General features: G+C 36.2%; 1 protein-coding gene across 2 annotated transcripts in view; it reads right to left on the reverse strand.

The window, feature by feature from the left end:
• Nucleotides 1-3,926: 3,926 nt before the first annotated feature.
• The window catches only part of Stam2 (signal transducing adaptor molecule 2), a 51,420-nt gene continuing 37,837 nt past the window's right edge, over nt 3,927-17,509 (reverse strand). For both annotated transcript variants that reach the window (XM_023721351.1, XM_004636665.2), the window contains exons 11-14: nt 17,035-17,089; nt 12,685-12,838; nt 9,804-9,973; nt 3,927-7,349 (exon numbers count right to left, since the gene is read on the reverse strand). In XM_023721351.1, coding sequence (XP_023577119.1) covers nt 7,124-7,349; nt 9,804-9,973; nt 12,685-12,838; nt 17,035-17,089 — 605 coding nt within the window. In that variant the 3' untranslated portion in view covers nt 3,927-7,123. The remainder of the gene's footprint in view (nt 7,350-9,803; nt 9,974-12,684; nt 12,839-17,034; nt 17,090-17,509) is intronic.

A 17,509-nucleotide genomic window follows, 5' to 3' on the forward strand; every position in this document is an offset into this window, starting at 1 on the left:
ATCTTATTTTTTTATGTCTCAAATAGAAATCTACAGCCATACCACCCTGAATGAGCCAGATCTTATCAAATAGAATAGACAGAGGCAGTTTGAAGCTTTTATTCCCATGTCCATTTCCAGGGCCCATCTTGTATCATTTAAAAAAAAAAAAAAGTTCTAGTTACAATCAGTCAGATGTTAATGTATTTTTTTTTTTTTTTTTTTTTTTTTTTTTTTTTGTACCAGGAATCAAACTCAGGACCATGCACTTGCCAGGCAGGAGCCATGCCACTGAGCTATTGCCTCACCCCTAATTAATAGTAATGCTTTGACTAAAAACTATGGTGTGTCTGTAATAGGACCTCTTAAATGGCTTATTTGATCATGGAATTATAACAGACTAATTCAACTGCAAGTGTATTTCCCAGGCACACAAATAGTAACATCAAATTGTAGACACTATTGAACAGGTCTGTCCCTGTGGTAGACACCTCAGAACGGCTCCCCCTACATTTCACACCATCTTCCTTCTCCGTCTCTGTAGAGAAGTTAGAAAGCAGAGTCATCACTTTTGCAGGCTTTCTGACACAATCCTTGCCAATGATGTGTAGATGAAAATCCCTGAGAAAGGTCTCCCAGGAAAGAATGATAGATTTGCAGGGGTATAGCTCAGTGGCATAAGCACCTGCCTGACAAGCAAAAGGTACCAAGTTTGATCCCTGGTACTGGAAAAAAAAAAAAAAAATTATTTGCAGCTGAAGTACTTCGTCTCATTTAGATCATGTACTTTTCACAACTGCTTAGAGGACTAATGTGACATTTTCATTTCCTTACTGATCTGCATGGGTCATCTCTACATAAAGAACTGTCCACTGTCTCCCCTTTACACATACAGAGTCTGATAAAAAACTAAAGTGAGTTGTAATTTTTTTTTTTTTTTTTTGGTGGAACCAAGGATTGAACTCAGGCCCTTGCACTTGCCAGGTGAGTGCTTACTCCACTGAGCCATCTCCCCGGCCCCAAGTAGTAATTTTTAATAACAAAATCACATTGCATTACTCTCCAAAATACTGCCCCTTAATTGAATACATGTACCCCTACTTTCTTGCCACTTCGAGGGAATTCTGAAGTTCTCTTCCATTGGAGTCACTGGTTTGTGCAGTCACGGCTACCACACTGTCCTGGATTGACCCAGAATGTTCATCTTTCATGATCATTTTGACTCTGAGGAAGACTAAAGTCACACGGTGGCCAATCTGGGAAACACAGAGAATGGGTACGCGCCCTAATGCTAAGGGCCTGCCTTGCCACTGGGCAGCACTCAGAGGCAGCTTTCACTGCATACATTACAAGAACACTAAAGAGTCTTTCCAGAACTGCTTCACAAAGTGGTAAGAATGTTTCTGAAACAAGGGCAAATAAGTTGAGAGGATCAATGGTAATTTCTTTACTGTAATAATTTTTAAAAATTGTAATATTCACCAAATACTTTGATCATGGCTTGTCCGATACAAATAAGCTGATGACAACTCTACCACCTAGAACTGAAACTTCACAGCTACAGGTTTTCTGAATCAAAGCTGGACAATGGAGATCCTGGAATTTTTTTTTTATTAATTTTAATAAGAAAAAGATAAAATAAGGAAATAATTTCAAAATAGGCTAGTAGGATGGTTCCAATAACAGAGACCCTAGAATTGACCACCCTTAAGTGGTGTCAAAAAGCAACTGCTGGAAGAACAGTCCCTTCAACAAATGGTACTGAGACAACTACGTATACAAAAAGCTGGTCCCTATACCTCCAGCCATGTAAAAAAGTAACTTGAAATGGACCAAAAACTTAATTACAAGAACAAAATATATACACACAACTCAGAAAAATAGGGAAAATTATAATATTGGAGATTTGGCTTTTTTTTTTTTTTCCTTTGGTACTAGGAATTGAACTTAGGACCTTGAGCTTGCAAGGCAGGCATTTGTGCCACTGACCTACATCCCCAGCCCCAATGTATTCATATAATACAGAAAACAAGAGCAACAAAAGAAAAAATTGGGTTTAACAAAAAATTTGATGGATCAAAAAAGGACATCATCAAGAAAATAAAAAGGAGGCTAAGGAAGACAGTTTGAGATCAGCCCAGGCAACACAGGGAAACCCTGTCTCAGAAGTGTCTCAGAAGTGGGTGAGAGATGGGGTGAGAACAACCAAAGCCAACTTATGTAACACAAGCAAATGTTTATATATAAAGGATGCGGTAAGGATCTAGTATCAAAAATATACAAACAGCTGCTACCACTGAACACAAAAAAGATACTCTGATGAAAATTCCTTGGGTAAAGGACTTAAGACTTTTCCCCCAATGAAATGTAAAAATGCCAATAAACACATGAAAATGTGCTAAGTATCACTCACCTTGCAAATAAAACTACAGAGAGGTATGCCTTCACACCACCAGGATGGCCATAATTTTTTCAAAACAAAATTTTTCTGGTACAGGGTCTCATAGTAATCTTCCCATCTCAGCCTACACAGAGCTGGGATTACAGGTGTGTATCACCATGCCGTTTCAGTGGCCAGCATGGTACACCTGGAGTTCTGGGGCCAGCATAGCATGGGGTAACAGAGATAAAACATGGATTCTTTCGGGTCTGGTGAGATGGCTCAGTGGTCTAAAGCACCTACTTAGAACAAGCTTAGCAAAGCACATGGACCATGGTTCAATCCCCCAGCACCACATGCCAGCCAGCCCCGCCCCCAGGCGGGCTGAGCTGGCCACACACACATACACACACACAAAAAAAAAACATGGGTTCTTGTGCTTGCCAACCAGGCACTTAGACCACCGAGCTATCTCCCAGTCCAGGATGGCTATAAATTAAAAAAGGAAAAAAGCTAGTATTGAGGAGGGGGTGGAGAATTTGGAGTTCTCATGCAGTACTGGTGTGAAATGGAAAAGTTTAACAGTGCCTCAAAACTTAAACAGAAAATTACCGTATGAACTGGTTCTCTTAAAGTATGTACTTACAACTGAAAGATGTTCCTCAAATACATACACACATACTCACTGTGGCATTACTTACAATAGTCAAAAAAGGTAAACAGCTCAATAGCTCAGATAAACTGTTGACATAAAATGCAACAATTCAGCCAGGAAAGGAAATGCACTACTGACATATGCTACACTAGAAATGGAGAGCAAAACATCACAGCAAGTAAATGAAGCTCCTAAAAGAAAGAAGCCAAACAGAAAAAGTTCCACTATTCAAACTAGATGCAGTGCATGTATGTACTAAACGCCATGAAAATGGTATATTTTAATGTGGTTAACTTTATTACATGAATTTCATCTCAATTTTTTTTTTCTTTTGAGAGGCAGCTGGCTTATAAAAGTATACAGATCACTTTCTATCTTTGAAATAGTAGAAAACCCTTAACTCCCCTCACTGATATAAAATAAGAGAAATCCCTTCCCCAGCAGCTTTTGTAGGTAACATCCACCCTGCTTTTCTGTTGCTTCTCTGCCGTTTGCCTTTGACCATCCCCCCCCATTAAATACCACTCAAGATAGGGAAGCACAGACAGAAAATGCAAAGAATTACAGCCTTAACAGTGCACAACTTCAGCATAAGAAAAATCAATTACTGAAATGTGAATGTGAGATTAAAAATCAGTAAAATAGGGATTAACAGAGGACTTTGTGTCATCTTTTCATGAAATGCAACTATAGTTTGGACAAGATAAAAACACTGCTACTGGACTACTGTCATCTCTCAGTAGCATCTCCACCAATGTCATCTGCACCAATATGGAGCAATCTCACAAAAGTTCCAAGGGCTTAGTACAAAGAATTCATTGTATACTCACTCATGCTTATTAGTTTCCTAGGACTATGTAATAAAGTATCATATACTGGAGGCTTAAAAAGACAAATTTATTTTATCTCAGTTTTGAAGGCTAGAAGTCTGTAATGGAGGGTCAGCAGGGCTACAATCCCTCCGAAGGCTCCAGGGAAGAATCGAATCCCTCTTCCAGCTTCTGGTGGTCCCAGGCAGCCTGTCACAGCACAGCTCCCACTGCGTCTCCACCTTCACCTGTGGCCTCATCTACTGCATCACAGTCTTTGCTTCAGATAAGGGCATTAGTCTTAGATTCAGACCCCACCCTTAAGTCCAGCATGACTTCTACTGCATCTGCAGAATCTACTTCCAATTAAAATAACAGTCTGCCCTTCTAAGTGACATGCTGGTGTTGAGGTAGACAAAAATGGGGAGGGGTGTTATTCAACTGACTTTACTATGTAATCAATATAATTTCTCTTTCAGAACCAGGAAGGTTTAAAAAAAAATTCAAATTCGAACAGTTTGATAAAATTAGAATTATTATCTCAGCTGGAAAATTTTTTTTAAATCTTTAATCTTCAAAACAAAACTAAATCAAACAACAAAATACCAAATTGAGTCCTCTCATTTACTGACTAAACCTGATATTAAGAAAACTTCCTTTGACAGAAGCAAATCCTAAATCAATGCTATATTATTTATAATTTATTACTTCTAAAAATAACTTCAGCATTCTCACCATGACAATTCAATAAGTCCTCTCCTAGAATTCAGAAGTATTAACATTATGGTTTTCACTAAGAAATGGTTTTGTAATACTTCCTAAGCCATACATATTTTTTGCAGTGCTAGGGATCAATCTAGCCTTGAGCATGCTAAGAACACATGCTCTACTCCTACCACTGAGCTATAGCCCGAGCTCAACCCATATATTTTTTAAACATTCACAAATTTTTAAGTCAAAAGTTAAAATTTTATAATTATCTTCAACATATAGTAAAATTTGTTATATAGTTAAATATAAGCTACCTGAAACAGTGTAAGATGACAACGTATCTCCAAATAATCTCAAATCCTAAATGACAAACATTTTAATTAATAAATAACCAAGTAATTTTGTAAATTATCAAACTAAAAAATAATATTGGCTGGCTGTACATTTTTCACAAACATATTCCAGTTCATATATTTTAATACCTAGGGGTAGTCTCTGTATTATAAAATTAGTTCTATTATAAATTTTCAGGAATTCTAATATACCAAAAAAAGGTAGAAGTTATTTTGTTTTAATTTTTGATACAGAACAGTATGACCCCAACATACATATCTTAAATCAGACCATTCCTTTGGCAGAACACACGTAAATATAAACATCTTAAAATAAATACAATTCATAAGGTCACGGGAAAAAAGAACCACCTTATATTAACACCAAAAATATCAGATCAACAGCAATTTATACTAGCAACAAACTCTAGCACAAATTCCATATACAAGACAAAAATAAAATTATTTTTAAGAGGAAGAAATTTCTGCATGTATAAAATTTTATAGATAAATGGCAATGTAGTTATATACATGTCATGTTTTATATTCTAAAGCTAGGTTACTTAATTTTTTGATCCCAATTTAATGGGTATGCAGTATTTATACTGGATCAAAGATTTATGCTGAACTACAATTTAGATGACAAACAAAACACATTCACACAAACACTAAAATACATTTACTAAATATAGTTCATAAGAAAAGGTAAGATTTTGCATGTGAATGAAAACATTATCAAAAGCAGCTTTGGAATTTATATTTTCTTTTCTTTTTTAAAGAACAGATTTGGTTCCAAAAAGTGCCATTTTAAAAAGTTTTTCATGTACATAACTGAATTTACCTGGAAGGAAAACACTGGATGACAGACCACAGGTCATTAAAGATTAAAATTTTCATACTTGTATCAGAAACAACATAGTGGCGGGCATTAAACTTCCAAATTTTGTCATAGGATAGTTTCTTTGAAAAAGGAACATGTTTATAATAAAATTTCTGTAAATAGGTAATGACAAAATTCCCAGAAATGTCATCAAATGGGCTCTTTGTAGAAAGATTAAGTACTTTAAAAAGAAATATAGAAATTTTGTATCCATGCAAAAAGTTTTAATTTCTTACAAATTAAACTTCTGTCCAGTATTTTTGCCAGCCTAAATAATATATATCTATAACCATACCTATCTGCATTTTCTATGTTGTACTGCGTAAATTTCTTCAATACAAAACAATTCTTATTGATTTGCTACCAACTTTTACAGTATGTGGAATTCCAAAGGCTCAGAACTACTTCTGAAATGAATGAAAAAACTTTTCAACAACTTATCCTGATGACAGCCTAGCAATGGAACAAATCACTTCTTAAAGAAACATACACATTAATAAAAACACACCAATCACCCATACTTGGTTTACATCACATCAAATTATTAGGAATGTTTCATATAATCCTAAAAAGGAAATACAGCATAACACACTGTAGGAAGGAAAACAAATGGATCATATCTTCATAAGACAATGGCCAAAAATCACTTGAAAAGGTCATTGGTGGTTAATTCCAAATACCAGGGATGCTTGCAGGAAATAATTTCCCCTGGGACTGGCCATGTTTTTTTGAGGTCAGGGGACAAGCTAAATGCTTTATCACACACCTGCATTTACATGGTTTTCACTGTTAGGACGAGAAAACATTTTTATTCCTTCCCAATTGCTCTTGCTTCTGTAGACAATTATATGCTAATTGTTACTCAACATAACACTGACAAAAAAACTGACAGGACTGCAAACACAACTGCAAATTAAGGAGCCAAAAGGAAATACTTTGGCAAGCTAAATGCTCACCCAAAAGCACGTTTGCCTTTTAAAACAATAGTGTGTGGAAGGCCCTGACAAAAACATACAGACAAAAAATATTTAACGGTCTCCAGTGCTCTTATCATGACACAGTAGGGGGAAACAATGTTTTCTTTAAAATAAAACTTTTACACTCCTATCCCATCCTGTTTAGTGTCATAGGGCTATCTACTGGTTGTCCAGATTCATGTAGACATTTGAAAGTACAAGAAATCCAACTAGCAGTACCTTTAAGCTGCCTCTGATCACAACACCGACTTCAAACACTCTGGACTAAAAAAAATCCTTTTATGGCCTTCAGGGTAAGATAGGTTTTGTGCTTTATTTATTCATGGTCCTTTTGAGTTGAAAGGAAAGAAGTTTTAGGATTCCCAGATACACTTAAGGCTTTCAAGAAAGCCGTTTGTCTCTAAAGGAGAGGCTGCTGCTGACAATTTGTTTGCTGCTGTGCAACGGAGTGAGCCGGAACTGCCACCGGAAAGCCCACCAGCTGTGGCAGGCTGCAAGGAGTGTTCTGGTAGGGTGACACATCCACGGACGTCCCCACCTGCGGGGTGTAAGCGGCCGCACCAGTAGCTGATGGGAGGTTAGAGTTCTGGTTCATGTAAGGACTGCAAACAGTGTCTTGTCCAGTGCTACAAATAAAATTTAAAGAGAAAAATCATATGTATTTTGCATTATCTAGATTATGGTCAGAGATCAATTGTCATGACAAAAAATGCCTTTTCTGAGCCTATGCAGCTCTGCTTCTCTGATTACTATTTAATCATTACAGGTATCAAGAACTGTAAATGTAATTCTACATTTTCTAAGAATAGAAGAATGCTAAAAAAAAAAAAAAAAAATCAGCACATCTTTCACCAAAAGACATCAAAACATTAAGGGGCACAAACTGTTTCTGCCAGGGTCCCTGTTTCTTGGTCCCATGAGAATGGAGCCATGGCTCCAGATGGTGTTTCAGACCATACTGTCCCTCCTCACCTCCCAACCCAGCACTTTCTCACCACTCTTCAAGATCTCTGTTAGTAGGGACCTTTCACTACAAAGATAGAACTGTAATTTGCCTAGGACCCACAGTCTACCCAGGGAGAAGTACAGAAGACTGATTTACTTATCACCACTACTACTAACACAGACCAAACCAAGCTGAAAACTCTCCACAAAATGCAAGATTTCCATTTTCTCCTGAATCTGCTATGGTATACTTTTCTTTTAAAATATATTTAATTTTACAGGATTTAATTTTACTAAGCTTTTACTGCATAGTATACTATTTACAAAATTTCATTTTACATGATCCACACTTACCTAACTTGTTAAGATGGTTAACATACTTTATATCTAATGATGAAAGACACTAGATTTAATAGATCAAAAATAATTTTAGCTTTCCTAGTTTTTGGCAAGAGAAAGTATAATTCACTTCATTTAAGTGTTCTGTCAATTTAGAATTAATATCAAAAGACATAATAGAGAAAACATACAAAATTTCACGAGACAGATAAAAACATTTTTCTCTGTTTCTGAGGGAAATCCTCTAAAAAACTTGTATAAAATAATTTCTAGCTGAATGCTTAAAAGTGAGAGATTAAAATTATAATGATATTTTTAAATTTATATGTCATTTGGATTCCAAAGAGAAAATTCTAATATGGAAGATAATTTATATACTTATTATCTAGGCCACTTGTTAGGATTTACTTGTTGGCTTAAATATGGTATAGTGTTCTGTGTAATGCTTTATACTTCCATTAAGGAAGTTAAAATATGCTTAGATATTGAACATTTTAACTTATTGTATAGAAAAGAAACACCGGTGTAGCTTCCTATTGTTTATACTGGTATCTGTTGATATTTGCTTTACTAATAAAATGTTTTTTCTCTTGAACAATAAAAATGTGTTCACTTACCTTAAAAAATATATATATTTAATTTTAAATAATTTGCAATATACAAGGGTTTTTTTCCCTATGACCTCTGTTACTCAATGTAACAAAATTTTATAAATACCAACATTTTATTTAAATCTAAATAAACACTAAAATAAATAGGCTTGTTTAATTTTTCTTTTCCTTTTTTTTTTTTTTTTTTTTTGTATTTTAGGGAAGGGTCTACAGCATGTTCAAGGTCTCACTACTAGATAGGACTTGTAGTGATCCGCCTGTTGACAGGCTCCCAAGAGCTGGGATTATAGGAGTGTGCCACTACACCCAGTCTCGGCTTATTTAATCTTTAAGTAATGTCTAAATACACACTCATGGAGTTTAAGAGTGAAAAGGGACCTTAGAAATCATGTACCCATGATTATACTGAATAAACATTTTCTATGGTGAAAGTGAACAGAAGAAAAGATTTAAAGTGAAATTCAGGAAAGTGTTCATATAAAAACTCCACAGCTCAAACATACTTCCTTTTAAAGGTCAAACTGACAATAGTTTTCTAAAAGGAAAATGCAGATAAGAAAGTCTACAAGGATTATACTACTGTGCTAAACCTCTCCAGGGCTTTAGTCTCCATAAAAGACAATAAGCTTCATTTTGTCCAGAAACCCAAAACAGTAGGCTTAAGTATGGAAACCCATCATAGAAGGAAAGCCAAGAGCAACCCTATCCCACTTTAAGAACAGGCACTTCAAGGCTGGGGAGATGGCAAGCACAAGGTACTGAGTTCAATCCCTGGTACCACAAAAAATAAAATGAAAAGTAAGAATAAGAACTTCCAGTGCCAGTCAAATAGCTCAGCAGATTAAAGCATCTGCAAGCAGGCGCAGGGGCCAGGGGTTTGATCCCTGGGCCTGCCATGCTGGCCCCACCCCCAGGGCACCCCACTGAGACAATTGAGACTGGGTGTGGTGGTGTGTGCCTGTAATCCCAGCACTTGGGAGGCTGTAAACAGGAGAATCACTGAGTCCGATCTAGTAGTGAGACCCTGAACATCCTGTAGACCCCTCCTTAAAACACCAAAAAAAAAAAAAGAACAAGAACTTCTATAATTTTGTCTTAAGAATTAAAATCTGGATTATTACTTCAAAGAGAAAGATTATACATTTTCAAAGTTTACAAAAATCAATACAGCTCCCTAAAACTTACCTTAAATATGGAGTTTGAGCAGGCTGCGTTGTTAATGAAGAATTCACATTTGGAGGTAGAGATCGCAAAGGACTAATATGATCTGGTCCTAAGGTATAGCTTTGGGCAGCAGTTACTTGGTGAAAGTTTTGACCCATGTAGTTTCCACCATGTGACTGAACTGGGTATGTCTAGCAACCAAAAAGACAAAGTTGAGGCACTGCTCTCTCAAACAACTACTTGGAATGTCTAAAATTTTAACAGACTTTAAAAAGACAATGTTATAGTTTTTGGTGGAAGCAATCTGATTCCACCAAACTATCCATCCCAGAGCAAAATGTGAAAAGTTTACAAATTACAGTGCCAAATACTGTATATGATTTGCTTTACTGTTCTTGTATTTTGAAGGAGACTGGGAAGAGGACAAGAAAGGAGAAAGGTAGTGTATTTGTACATATTGAGTTGGAATCCATCCAGAGTGCCCATTACTCAGAACTGTGTGTCTTGCCACAAAGCCACAGAACTTCCTTGAAGCGAAGTCCACCAGCACTTTAGGTCTTCATGACAATGATGACCTTCACTCTCTCCACTCCTTGATATAGGAGAAAATGTCGGAGAAGAGATGATATTAGGACACCAGGCCCCCAACAGCCATGTCTGTTATAGGATCTCCTACCTTCAAAACCAACGGGACAAGAAAGGAAGAGCCACGGGTAGGGGATGAGATGTATCCTTTGGGGTAAAACCTGGTGACAGGATGTTTATCTGTGCCCTACTTAGTTTGCATAGTAACAGCTTCTTTAAGACAGAGTTACTCTGTCTACTTATACGACATTAAAAACAATGCACATGTCTCATAAATATAAAGGCTATTTTTAAAACAAAGACCATTCACATGAAGATGTAGAATGCTGCTCTGCCAAATAAAGTACATGAAGTGCAATCACATAACCTCCTTGGATGACATGCAGCAACCCACTGAAAACAGTGGAGACTGTGAGAACAGACCCGTTCTGCAGCTTAGGTTCTGAGTGGTCTTGTAGCACAAGTGGTGTGCTGCATCGCCTGTGTCTAGTATAGCTATTTTTCAAAGCAGAATAGAAACTTCACACTGAGCTATCTAAGCAACCACTCCCCCTCTTTTTTTTTTTTTTTTTTTTTGAGACAGGGCCTCACTAAACTGCCCAAGATGGGGCTTAAATCTGTGATACTCCTGCCTCAGACTCCCAGGGAGCTGTAATTACAGATGTGTGCTACCATACCAAATTTCATGTACTCTTTCCATGTCAACAGTGTTGATAGAGGTTATATGAAGAATAATACCAATAGAACGTTAACTTCAGTGAAATTAGTTGTGGTTAGCCAAACATGGTGGCGCACACCTATACTTGTAGCAGTCTAGGAGGCTGAGGCAGGAGGAGTATCTAATTCAAGTCTAATCTGGGATCAATGCCCAGTACCACTACCCCCAACCAAAAAAAAAAAGTTGGGTTTAACAAAACAGATTTATAAATAGAATGCAACTAAACATAAAAACCTGAAACAGGAATGACAATCCTTTATAAACACAAAGAAGCAAATATGCTTACCTATCACCCAATGACAGAGATACTTCTATAGTACTACTTTGGTTTACAAACTTAGTTTCTTACAATTTTGGGGAAGATGGTTGTATATGTGTGGGGAAGACAGCTGTAGTTCTGTTTGTCACTACACAGAATTTGCAAACATAAGCACTTATGAACCAAGGTAGTATTTTTTTTTTATTTCATTTCACAGCAGCAATGAGCAGCTCTGAAAACAGAAGCAATACTAAACTCCAGCATCTTTCCATCCATGTTCTTCTTACTATGTAATTTTTTAAAGTCTGGGTCTGACATACTTGATAAGTGCATCTTCTCTTATGCAAGTTGCCAAAATAACCATGTTTTAACTTAATAATAACGTTACATCATCTAATTTACGTACCCACATCCTGCTTTTGCTTTTTGGTGTCTCCTTCACACTTCTTACAAATTACATAGTTCTCATAAGTTAATAGGAATTTTGCTCATTTAAGTTCATTCTGAGTTTATAAATTGGCTAAAATTTGGAAAAGTATTTAAAATATTCATGTCAGCTGGCAAGCACAAAAAGGTAAAAAGTACAGAAAAAAGATGCAGATTATAAATGGCTTATCACATCTATCCCTCACAGACCTGCATATCTTCATTATACACAAATCTTCATAAATTTAAGTGTCTCAGAAAATACAATGCATATTCTAAGAACTGAAGTTCATTAACCAAATCTTTTCATAATAACGTAAGTCAAACAAATCCTGAAAAAGATTTTGCAAGAAATGTTCTACCTTGGTGAAGATCACGAATAGTACCAGTACCTTGCCCAGAAGGCATGTGATATTTGAGGCCCTAAATGAGAGGGTTTGTATTTTATACTTACGAAGAGGATTTATATTTACGTGAGTATTGGTGCTTTGCTCTTATAGAAGCATATGAAAAATTCAGAATTACCTCATATTTTTAATGGTCTTTTGAAAATAAAACTGAACAAAATGTATTTCTGAAATATCAATATCTAATTTGTTGTGGTTAAATTAATTGCTTAGCTAATATTTCTTGAAACCATCAAAGACATGGACCACAGAAATGAATACCATGCTTTAAACTGTTTTCTTAAAAATTAAAATTATAATTTTGAAAAATGTTTAAAAAAAACATGCTCGGGGCTGGTGAGATGGCTCAGTGGTCTAAAGCACCTACTTAGAACAAGCTAAACTAAGCAAAACACAGGGACTGCAGTTCAATCCCCCAGCACCACATGCCAGCCAGCCCCGCCCCCTGGTGGGCTGAGCTGGCCACACACACAAAAATAAATAAATATTAAAAAAAAACATGCTCACCTGCAATGGAACCCCAGCTGCTGTGGATGGGTAATGCGCTGAAGGATGGAGCTTTGAATAGACTGAGTACAGCGGTGCTTCATTCACCAATCTGTTATATAGTTCCAGAGCTTCTAAGACCTTTACATTCAATTCGGACAATTCTGAATGCTTCCTGATGCAGAAGAAAAGCATTTTCATACTCTTCTTTTTAGGCATGTATTTAGCAATGTAAATTATTTTTTAAATTTAGCACATTTCCTACTCATATTTTAAAAGGTTCTTTTTAGATACAGTGAAAATACTCAAAAGAAAACTGGAATAAATTAATTAATAGCAAGGTTGATATAACTTATCTGATAAAAAGCAATCAATTCATAATTCTGGTGCTAGGAAAATTAAGTTTAATTATTATAGGTTCCTGTTGAAAATTCAATTATAAAGAAAAATAAGTTTCTCAATTTAGGTAAGAGTCCCAGTCCTAATTATAAATCTCAGTAAAAGGAAGTATTTAGGTAAGGCCTAGAACCTCTTTGAAATATGACTAAAATAAAAGCTTGGTCATTTTAAAAAACTACATTTTCACTTAAATATATTTTAATAATCATCCTCAAAAATACAAGTAAAAATGTAGACAAGCTGATCTCTACTGTTCTTTTTTACTGATTTGTTTTTAACTTTTTTTTTTCTTTGTGCAGGGTCTCACTACACAGCTTGGACTCATAGTTATCCTCCTGATTTCTGCCTCCCTAGTGCTGGAATTACAGGCATGTGCCACCACTTCCGGACTCCACTGCTGGCTCAGTGTGCCCAGGAGGGGGGCCGGCATGGCATGCATTGCCAGGGATCGAACCCTGGCCCCTGCACTTACCTAAGCATGCACTTAGTCCCCTGAGCTATACTGCTGGCTCTGGTTTCTTGGTTTTGAGAAAGTCAAATCAAGTACTTTATTTGCCCAAATGGTATTTTGATTATTTGCCATAGAAACTGAAGAGCTTGTATAAGCTTGTATTGACTTGGTACAATTTTATCTGTTCCCCTGAGAGTAATTAGCAATTATTTCTGCAACTGACAATTTTTAAAAAATGATCAGCTTTTAATTGCCCTAAAGCATCCACAAACTGGTTTAATGGATGAGGTTATTTCTATATAAACACAGACAAGAGAAGCAAACAGATACAAGGCCAACCAAGTAGAAACATGGATTGACTCTATGAAACCTTTTTTACTTTTCCTCTATTAGAATCTATTATGCTTGAGTTAAAAAAAAAGAAGTGCTTGCTCTCTCTCTCTTGCATGAATGACTATATAAAGCAGGTCAAACTATTTTTGGAAACATCAACTGCAAACCACCCAAAGCTACAGAAGTTAAGAATACATGCTAACATGTGTGACTAAGAACCATAAGAATTTGGTACACACAACCCATTATGCTAATGAAATATCAAGAGAAGCCATAATCATTGTACTCCATTATCACTTTTAAAGATCTGAGACATAACCTCAAAGCAACACCAAATTTTTAATGAACTATGTCTAAAATTATACTAAAGAAAAACAAGCAGAAAGTATGATTCTGTTCTTCAAAGAGATCACAATCTATTGGGGAGACAAGGTTAAGAACATGAAAGACAGCACATAATATACAACTGAATTCAAAATTATATGGCCTAGATAGAGAGCAGAAGAATTAATTTGGGCTGTGGTAAACTGAAAGGGCAAAGCTGGGACTTAAGCTGGCCCTTACGTAGGATAGACAGGGCAAGCCAAAAGGAAAGCCTTTGTCAAGCTGGTGGGACAGGGTCAATAAAGGCAGGCAAAAGGAGCATTCAGACTATCCAGGGAAAGGATGAAAAATGGATCTTCATCAGGGCAGTAAAATCTTTTCTGAGGAATAGCAGGAAATCATATTAGAACAGTTTGGAACACAGTCAAGTGCAAACAATGGATCTCCCTTCATTAAAACTATCTAACTCCCTTCATTAAAACTATCTAACTGCTTTTTGCAGTTTACATGTCTAGCTAATACAAGTGCTTAGTATGATAAATGCTACAAAACTATACTGTACAAAGACAGACTAACATGAAATAGCAATTTAGTTTTCTAATAGCAGAGCTGTTTTTCTTAGGAATACAAGCTGTTGATGACCCATTTAAGAAAAGAAACATTTTATTCATCTTTAGATTCCTGATAGGAGTAGTCAATAAAAACCTGTTAAAGCACAGTGAACTATTTACCAGAACAGAAGATGCATCTGCAGTCAGTGACCAAGAGCACGCCAGTTGACTTAATCAAAAACAAACTGGTAAAAGAACTGATAACAAATGAGCTCTCATTCAAAAATTAACTGAGCAGAAGTCATTTTGAGTTTTAACGACATTCTTTTTAAATTTTATTTTATTTTTTATGTATGTGGTACAGTCTCACCATGCAGCTTGGACTCATAGTGATCCTCCTGTTTTCAGCCTTCCCAGCACTGAGATTACAGGCTTGCGCCACCAGGCCTGGACAAGGTCGCTGGTTCAGTGCGCCTGGGGTCGGAACTGGCGCAGAATCAGTGCAGGGATCAAACCTTGGTCTCTGAACTTGCCTAAGCAGGCGCTTACTCTGCTAAGCTATCTCTCCAGCCCTAATAACATTCTTTTAGTCAACAAAATTAAGATTATATTATCTTGGGCCAGGGACATATCTCAGTAGAATAAGCACTTTCCTGGCAAGTGCAAGGTCCTGAGTTCAAACCCGGGTACCACAAAAAAAAAAAAGATGCCTTGTCTTCTGTCTTTTTTTCTATACATAACACCTTTCCATATCAGAGATATATATCAAGGACAATGCTTACTAGTGTAAAATGTATGAATATATTAGTTAATTTCAATTTTGTTGTCATAAATCACACTGTGATGAACCCTTACTAGCTAAATATTTACATAATGTCCTAAAATATTTAGTATGGGCTTGAAATTACTGTGTTAGATAAAAGACGACTACTTTTAGGCTGCAGAAAAGTTTCTAAATATTCTCCTACCCACACCTAGGGTACTACTAACCATTTTTCTTTTTCTTTTCTTTTTTCTTCTCTTTTCTTTTATTTTTGGTACCACAGATCAAACTCAGGATCTTGTGCTTGTCACAAGGCAGGTACTATGCCACTGAGCTATATCCCCAAACCCTGTTTTTCTTTTGAGTGTATTTTCTTTTCAAGCTTTCTCAGTTTGACCATTCAGTAACCATTAATAACCTTGCATTCAGTAACCATTAATAACCATGTCTAAGTAGTTATTTACTGTTCTCTCTAAAATAAGCAACATTTCACTAATTGTTGCAGGAATTTACTTCTGGTAAAGAGTCTCACTCTGCAGCTCAGAGTGGGGCTGGCACGGCATGTGGGGATCAAACCCAAGTCCTTGCACTTTTCAGGCAGATGCTAGGGCTGCTGAGCTATCTCCCTAGCCCCAAAACTTATAATCTTTAGTGATTGCAAAGAAAACCCTGCTACTATGGCACTTCTCTCACAGAGGGGAAAACGGGCTCCTATTCTTCTAAACTTTGGTCCTACTTCATCCCTTTCTCCTTGTGCTTTTTTATATAGTAGTTCAACAAATGGAGGCTGGAAGGCCAGGGAGACAGCTCAATAGTTAAGTGCCTGCTTGGCAAGCACAAGGTCCTGAGTCTGATCCCTAGTACTGCAAAAAAAAAAAAAAAAAAAAAAAAAAAGCAAAACAAAACAAAACAAAAACAAATAGAGGCTAGAAAGGAGGACAGCTGAGAAATAAGGAAGGCCTTATCCCTTGTCTTCCACTCACAATGGCTTCTATCTCTAAGCTTCATAGGAAGCTCTGAGGAATCAGAGAAAAAAAGCAGAATCAAGTTAAAATCTTAGCTTCTGAAATAGTTCACTAGTGCTTCTGCTATTTCTAAGCAATAGTCAGTTGGATAATCAAAAGGGAAACAAATACAAAGAAGGGGGACCATATGAGAAACTGTTGCATTGGATTAGCTTCCCACGCTGCAAAATACACTTCCCTAAGTGAAAAGAAGACTAACCCAAGAGTCTGGTTTCATTTTGTTCTCTTGTTTTATTCTCCATCACTCACTATCCCCTCAATTCAAGCCCAAGGGAAAAATCATTGGTGTGATAAAAACATAAGTCCACAAACTATGTATAGTACAATGCTGGCATGATTAAAAAAAAAAAATCCCTATCAAAATAACAAACTACCACCTTGCTATTACCTTATATGAACTTGGGAAACTGAAAAAATAATTTTACCACATAATACAGTTCTACAAAAACTCTCACTAGTTCTAAGTTTGCAAAGAACAAGTAAAGCTATGATAACCATTTTTTATTCTTTGCTTAAAAAACTTACCTATCAATCTCCTCAAGTTTTTCATCTATCATTGGGCCCATCTGTTGGCAGATATCTGTAAATACAAAAACATGAAAAAATCTAGCAATTCCATTCAGTATAAGACAATTTCAATGATTTCTCACAATGAAGTACCAACACGCAGTAGCATGCATAATAAACTAAGCTTATGCTAGAGAAAAGATTATAATGACCAATTTTAATATTATTTAGCATGAATACTGTACTACCATGTAACCAAACACAAGCTGAAATTAAAAATCTCATCATATTCTTTAAGTTCACAGACTGTACTGGGAACTATCCTGAAGTCAAAAAGAATTTAGAAAACTACTTGAGCCACACTATAAAATACACAATCATGCTTAAACGGGAACATTTTTTATTAGCGATTTCAATAACTTAAACATTTTTTATATTTCTGAATATGAGCACAGATATAATGAATAGCACATGACTCTATAGCCACTTTTTT

This window comes from Octodon degus, unplaced genomic scaffold (assembly GCF_000260255.1).
Source record: "Octodon degus isolate 3935 unplaced genomic scaffold, OctDeg1.0 scaffold00082, whole genome shotgun sequence".
Classification (NCBI taxonomy): domain Eukaryota; kingdom Metazoa; phylum Chordata; class Mammalia; order Rodentia; family Octodontidae; genus Octodon; species Octodon degus.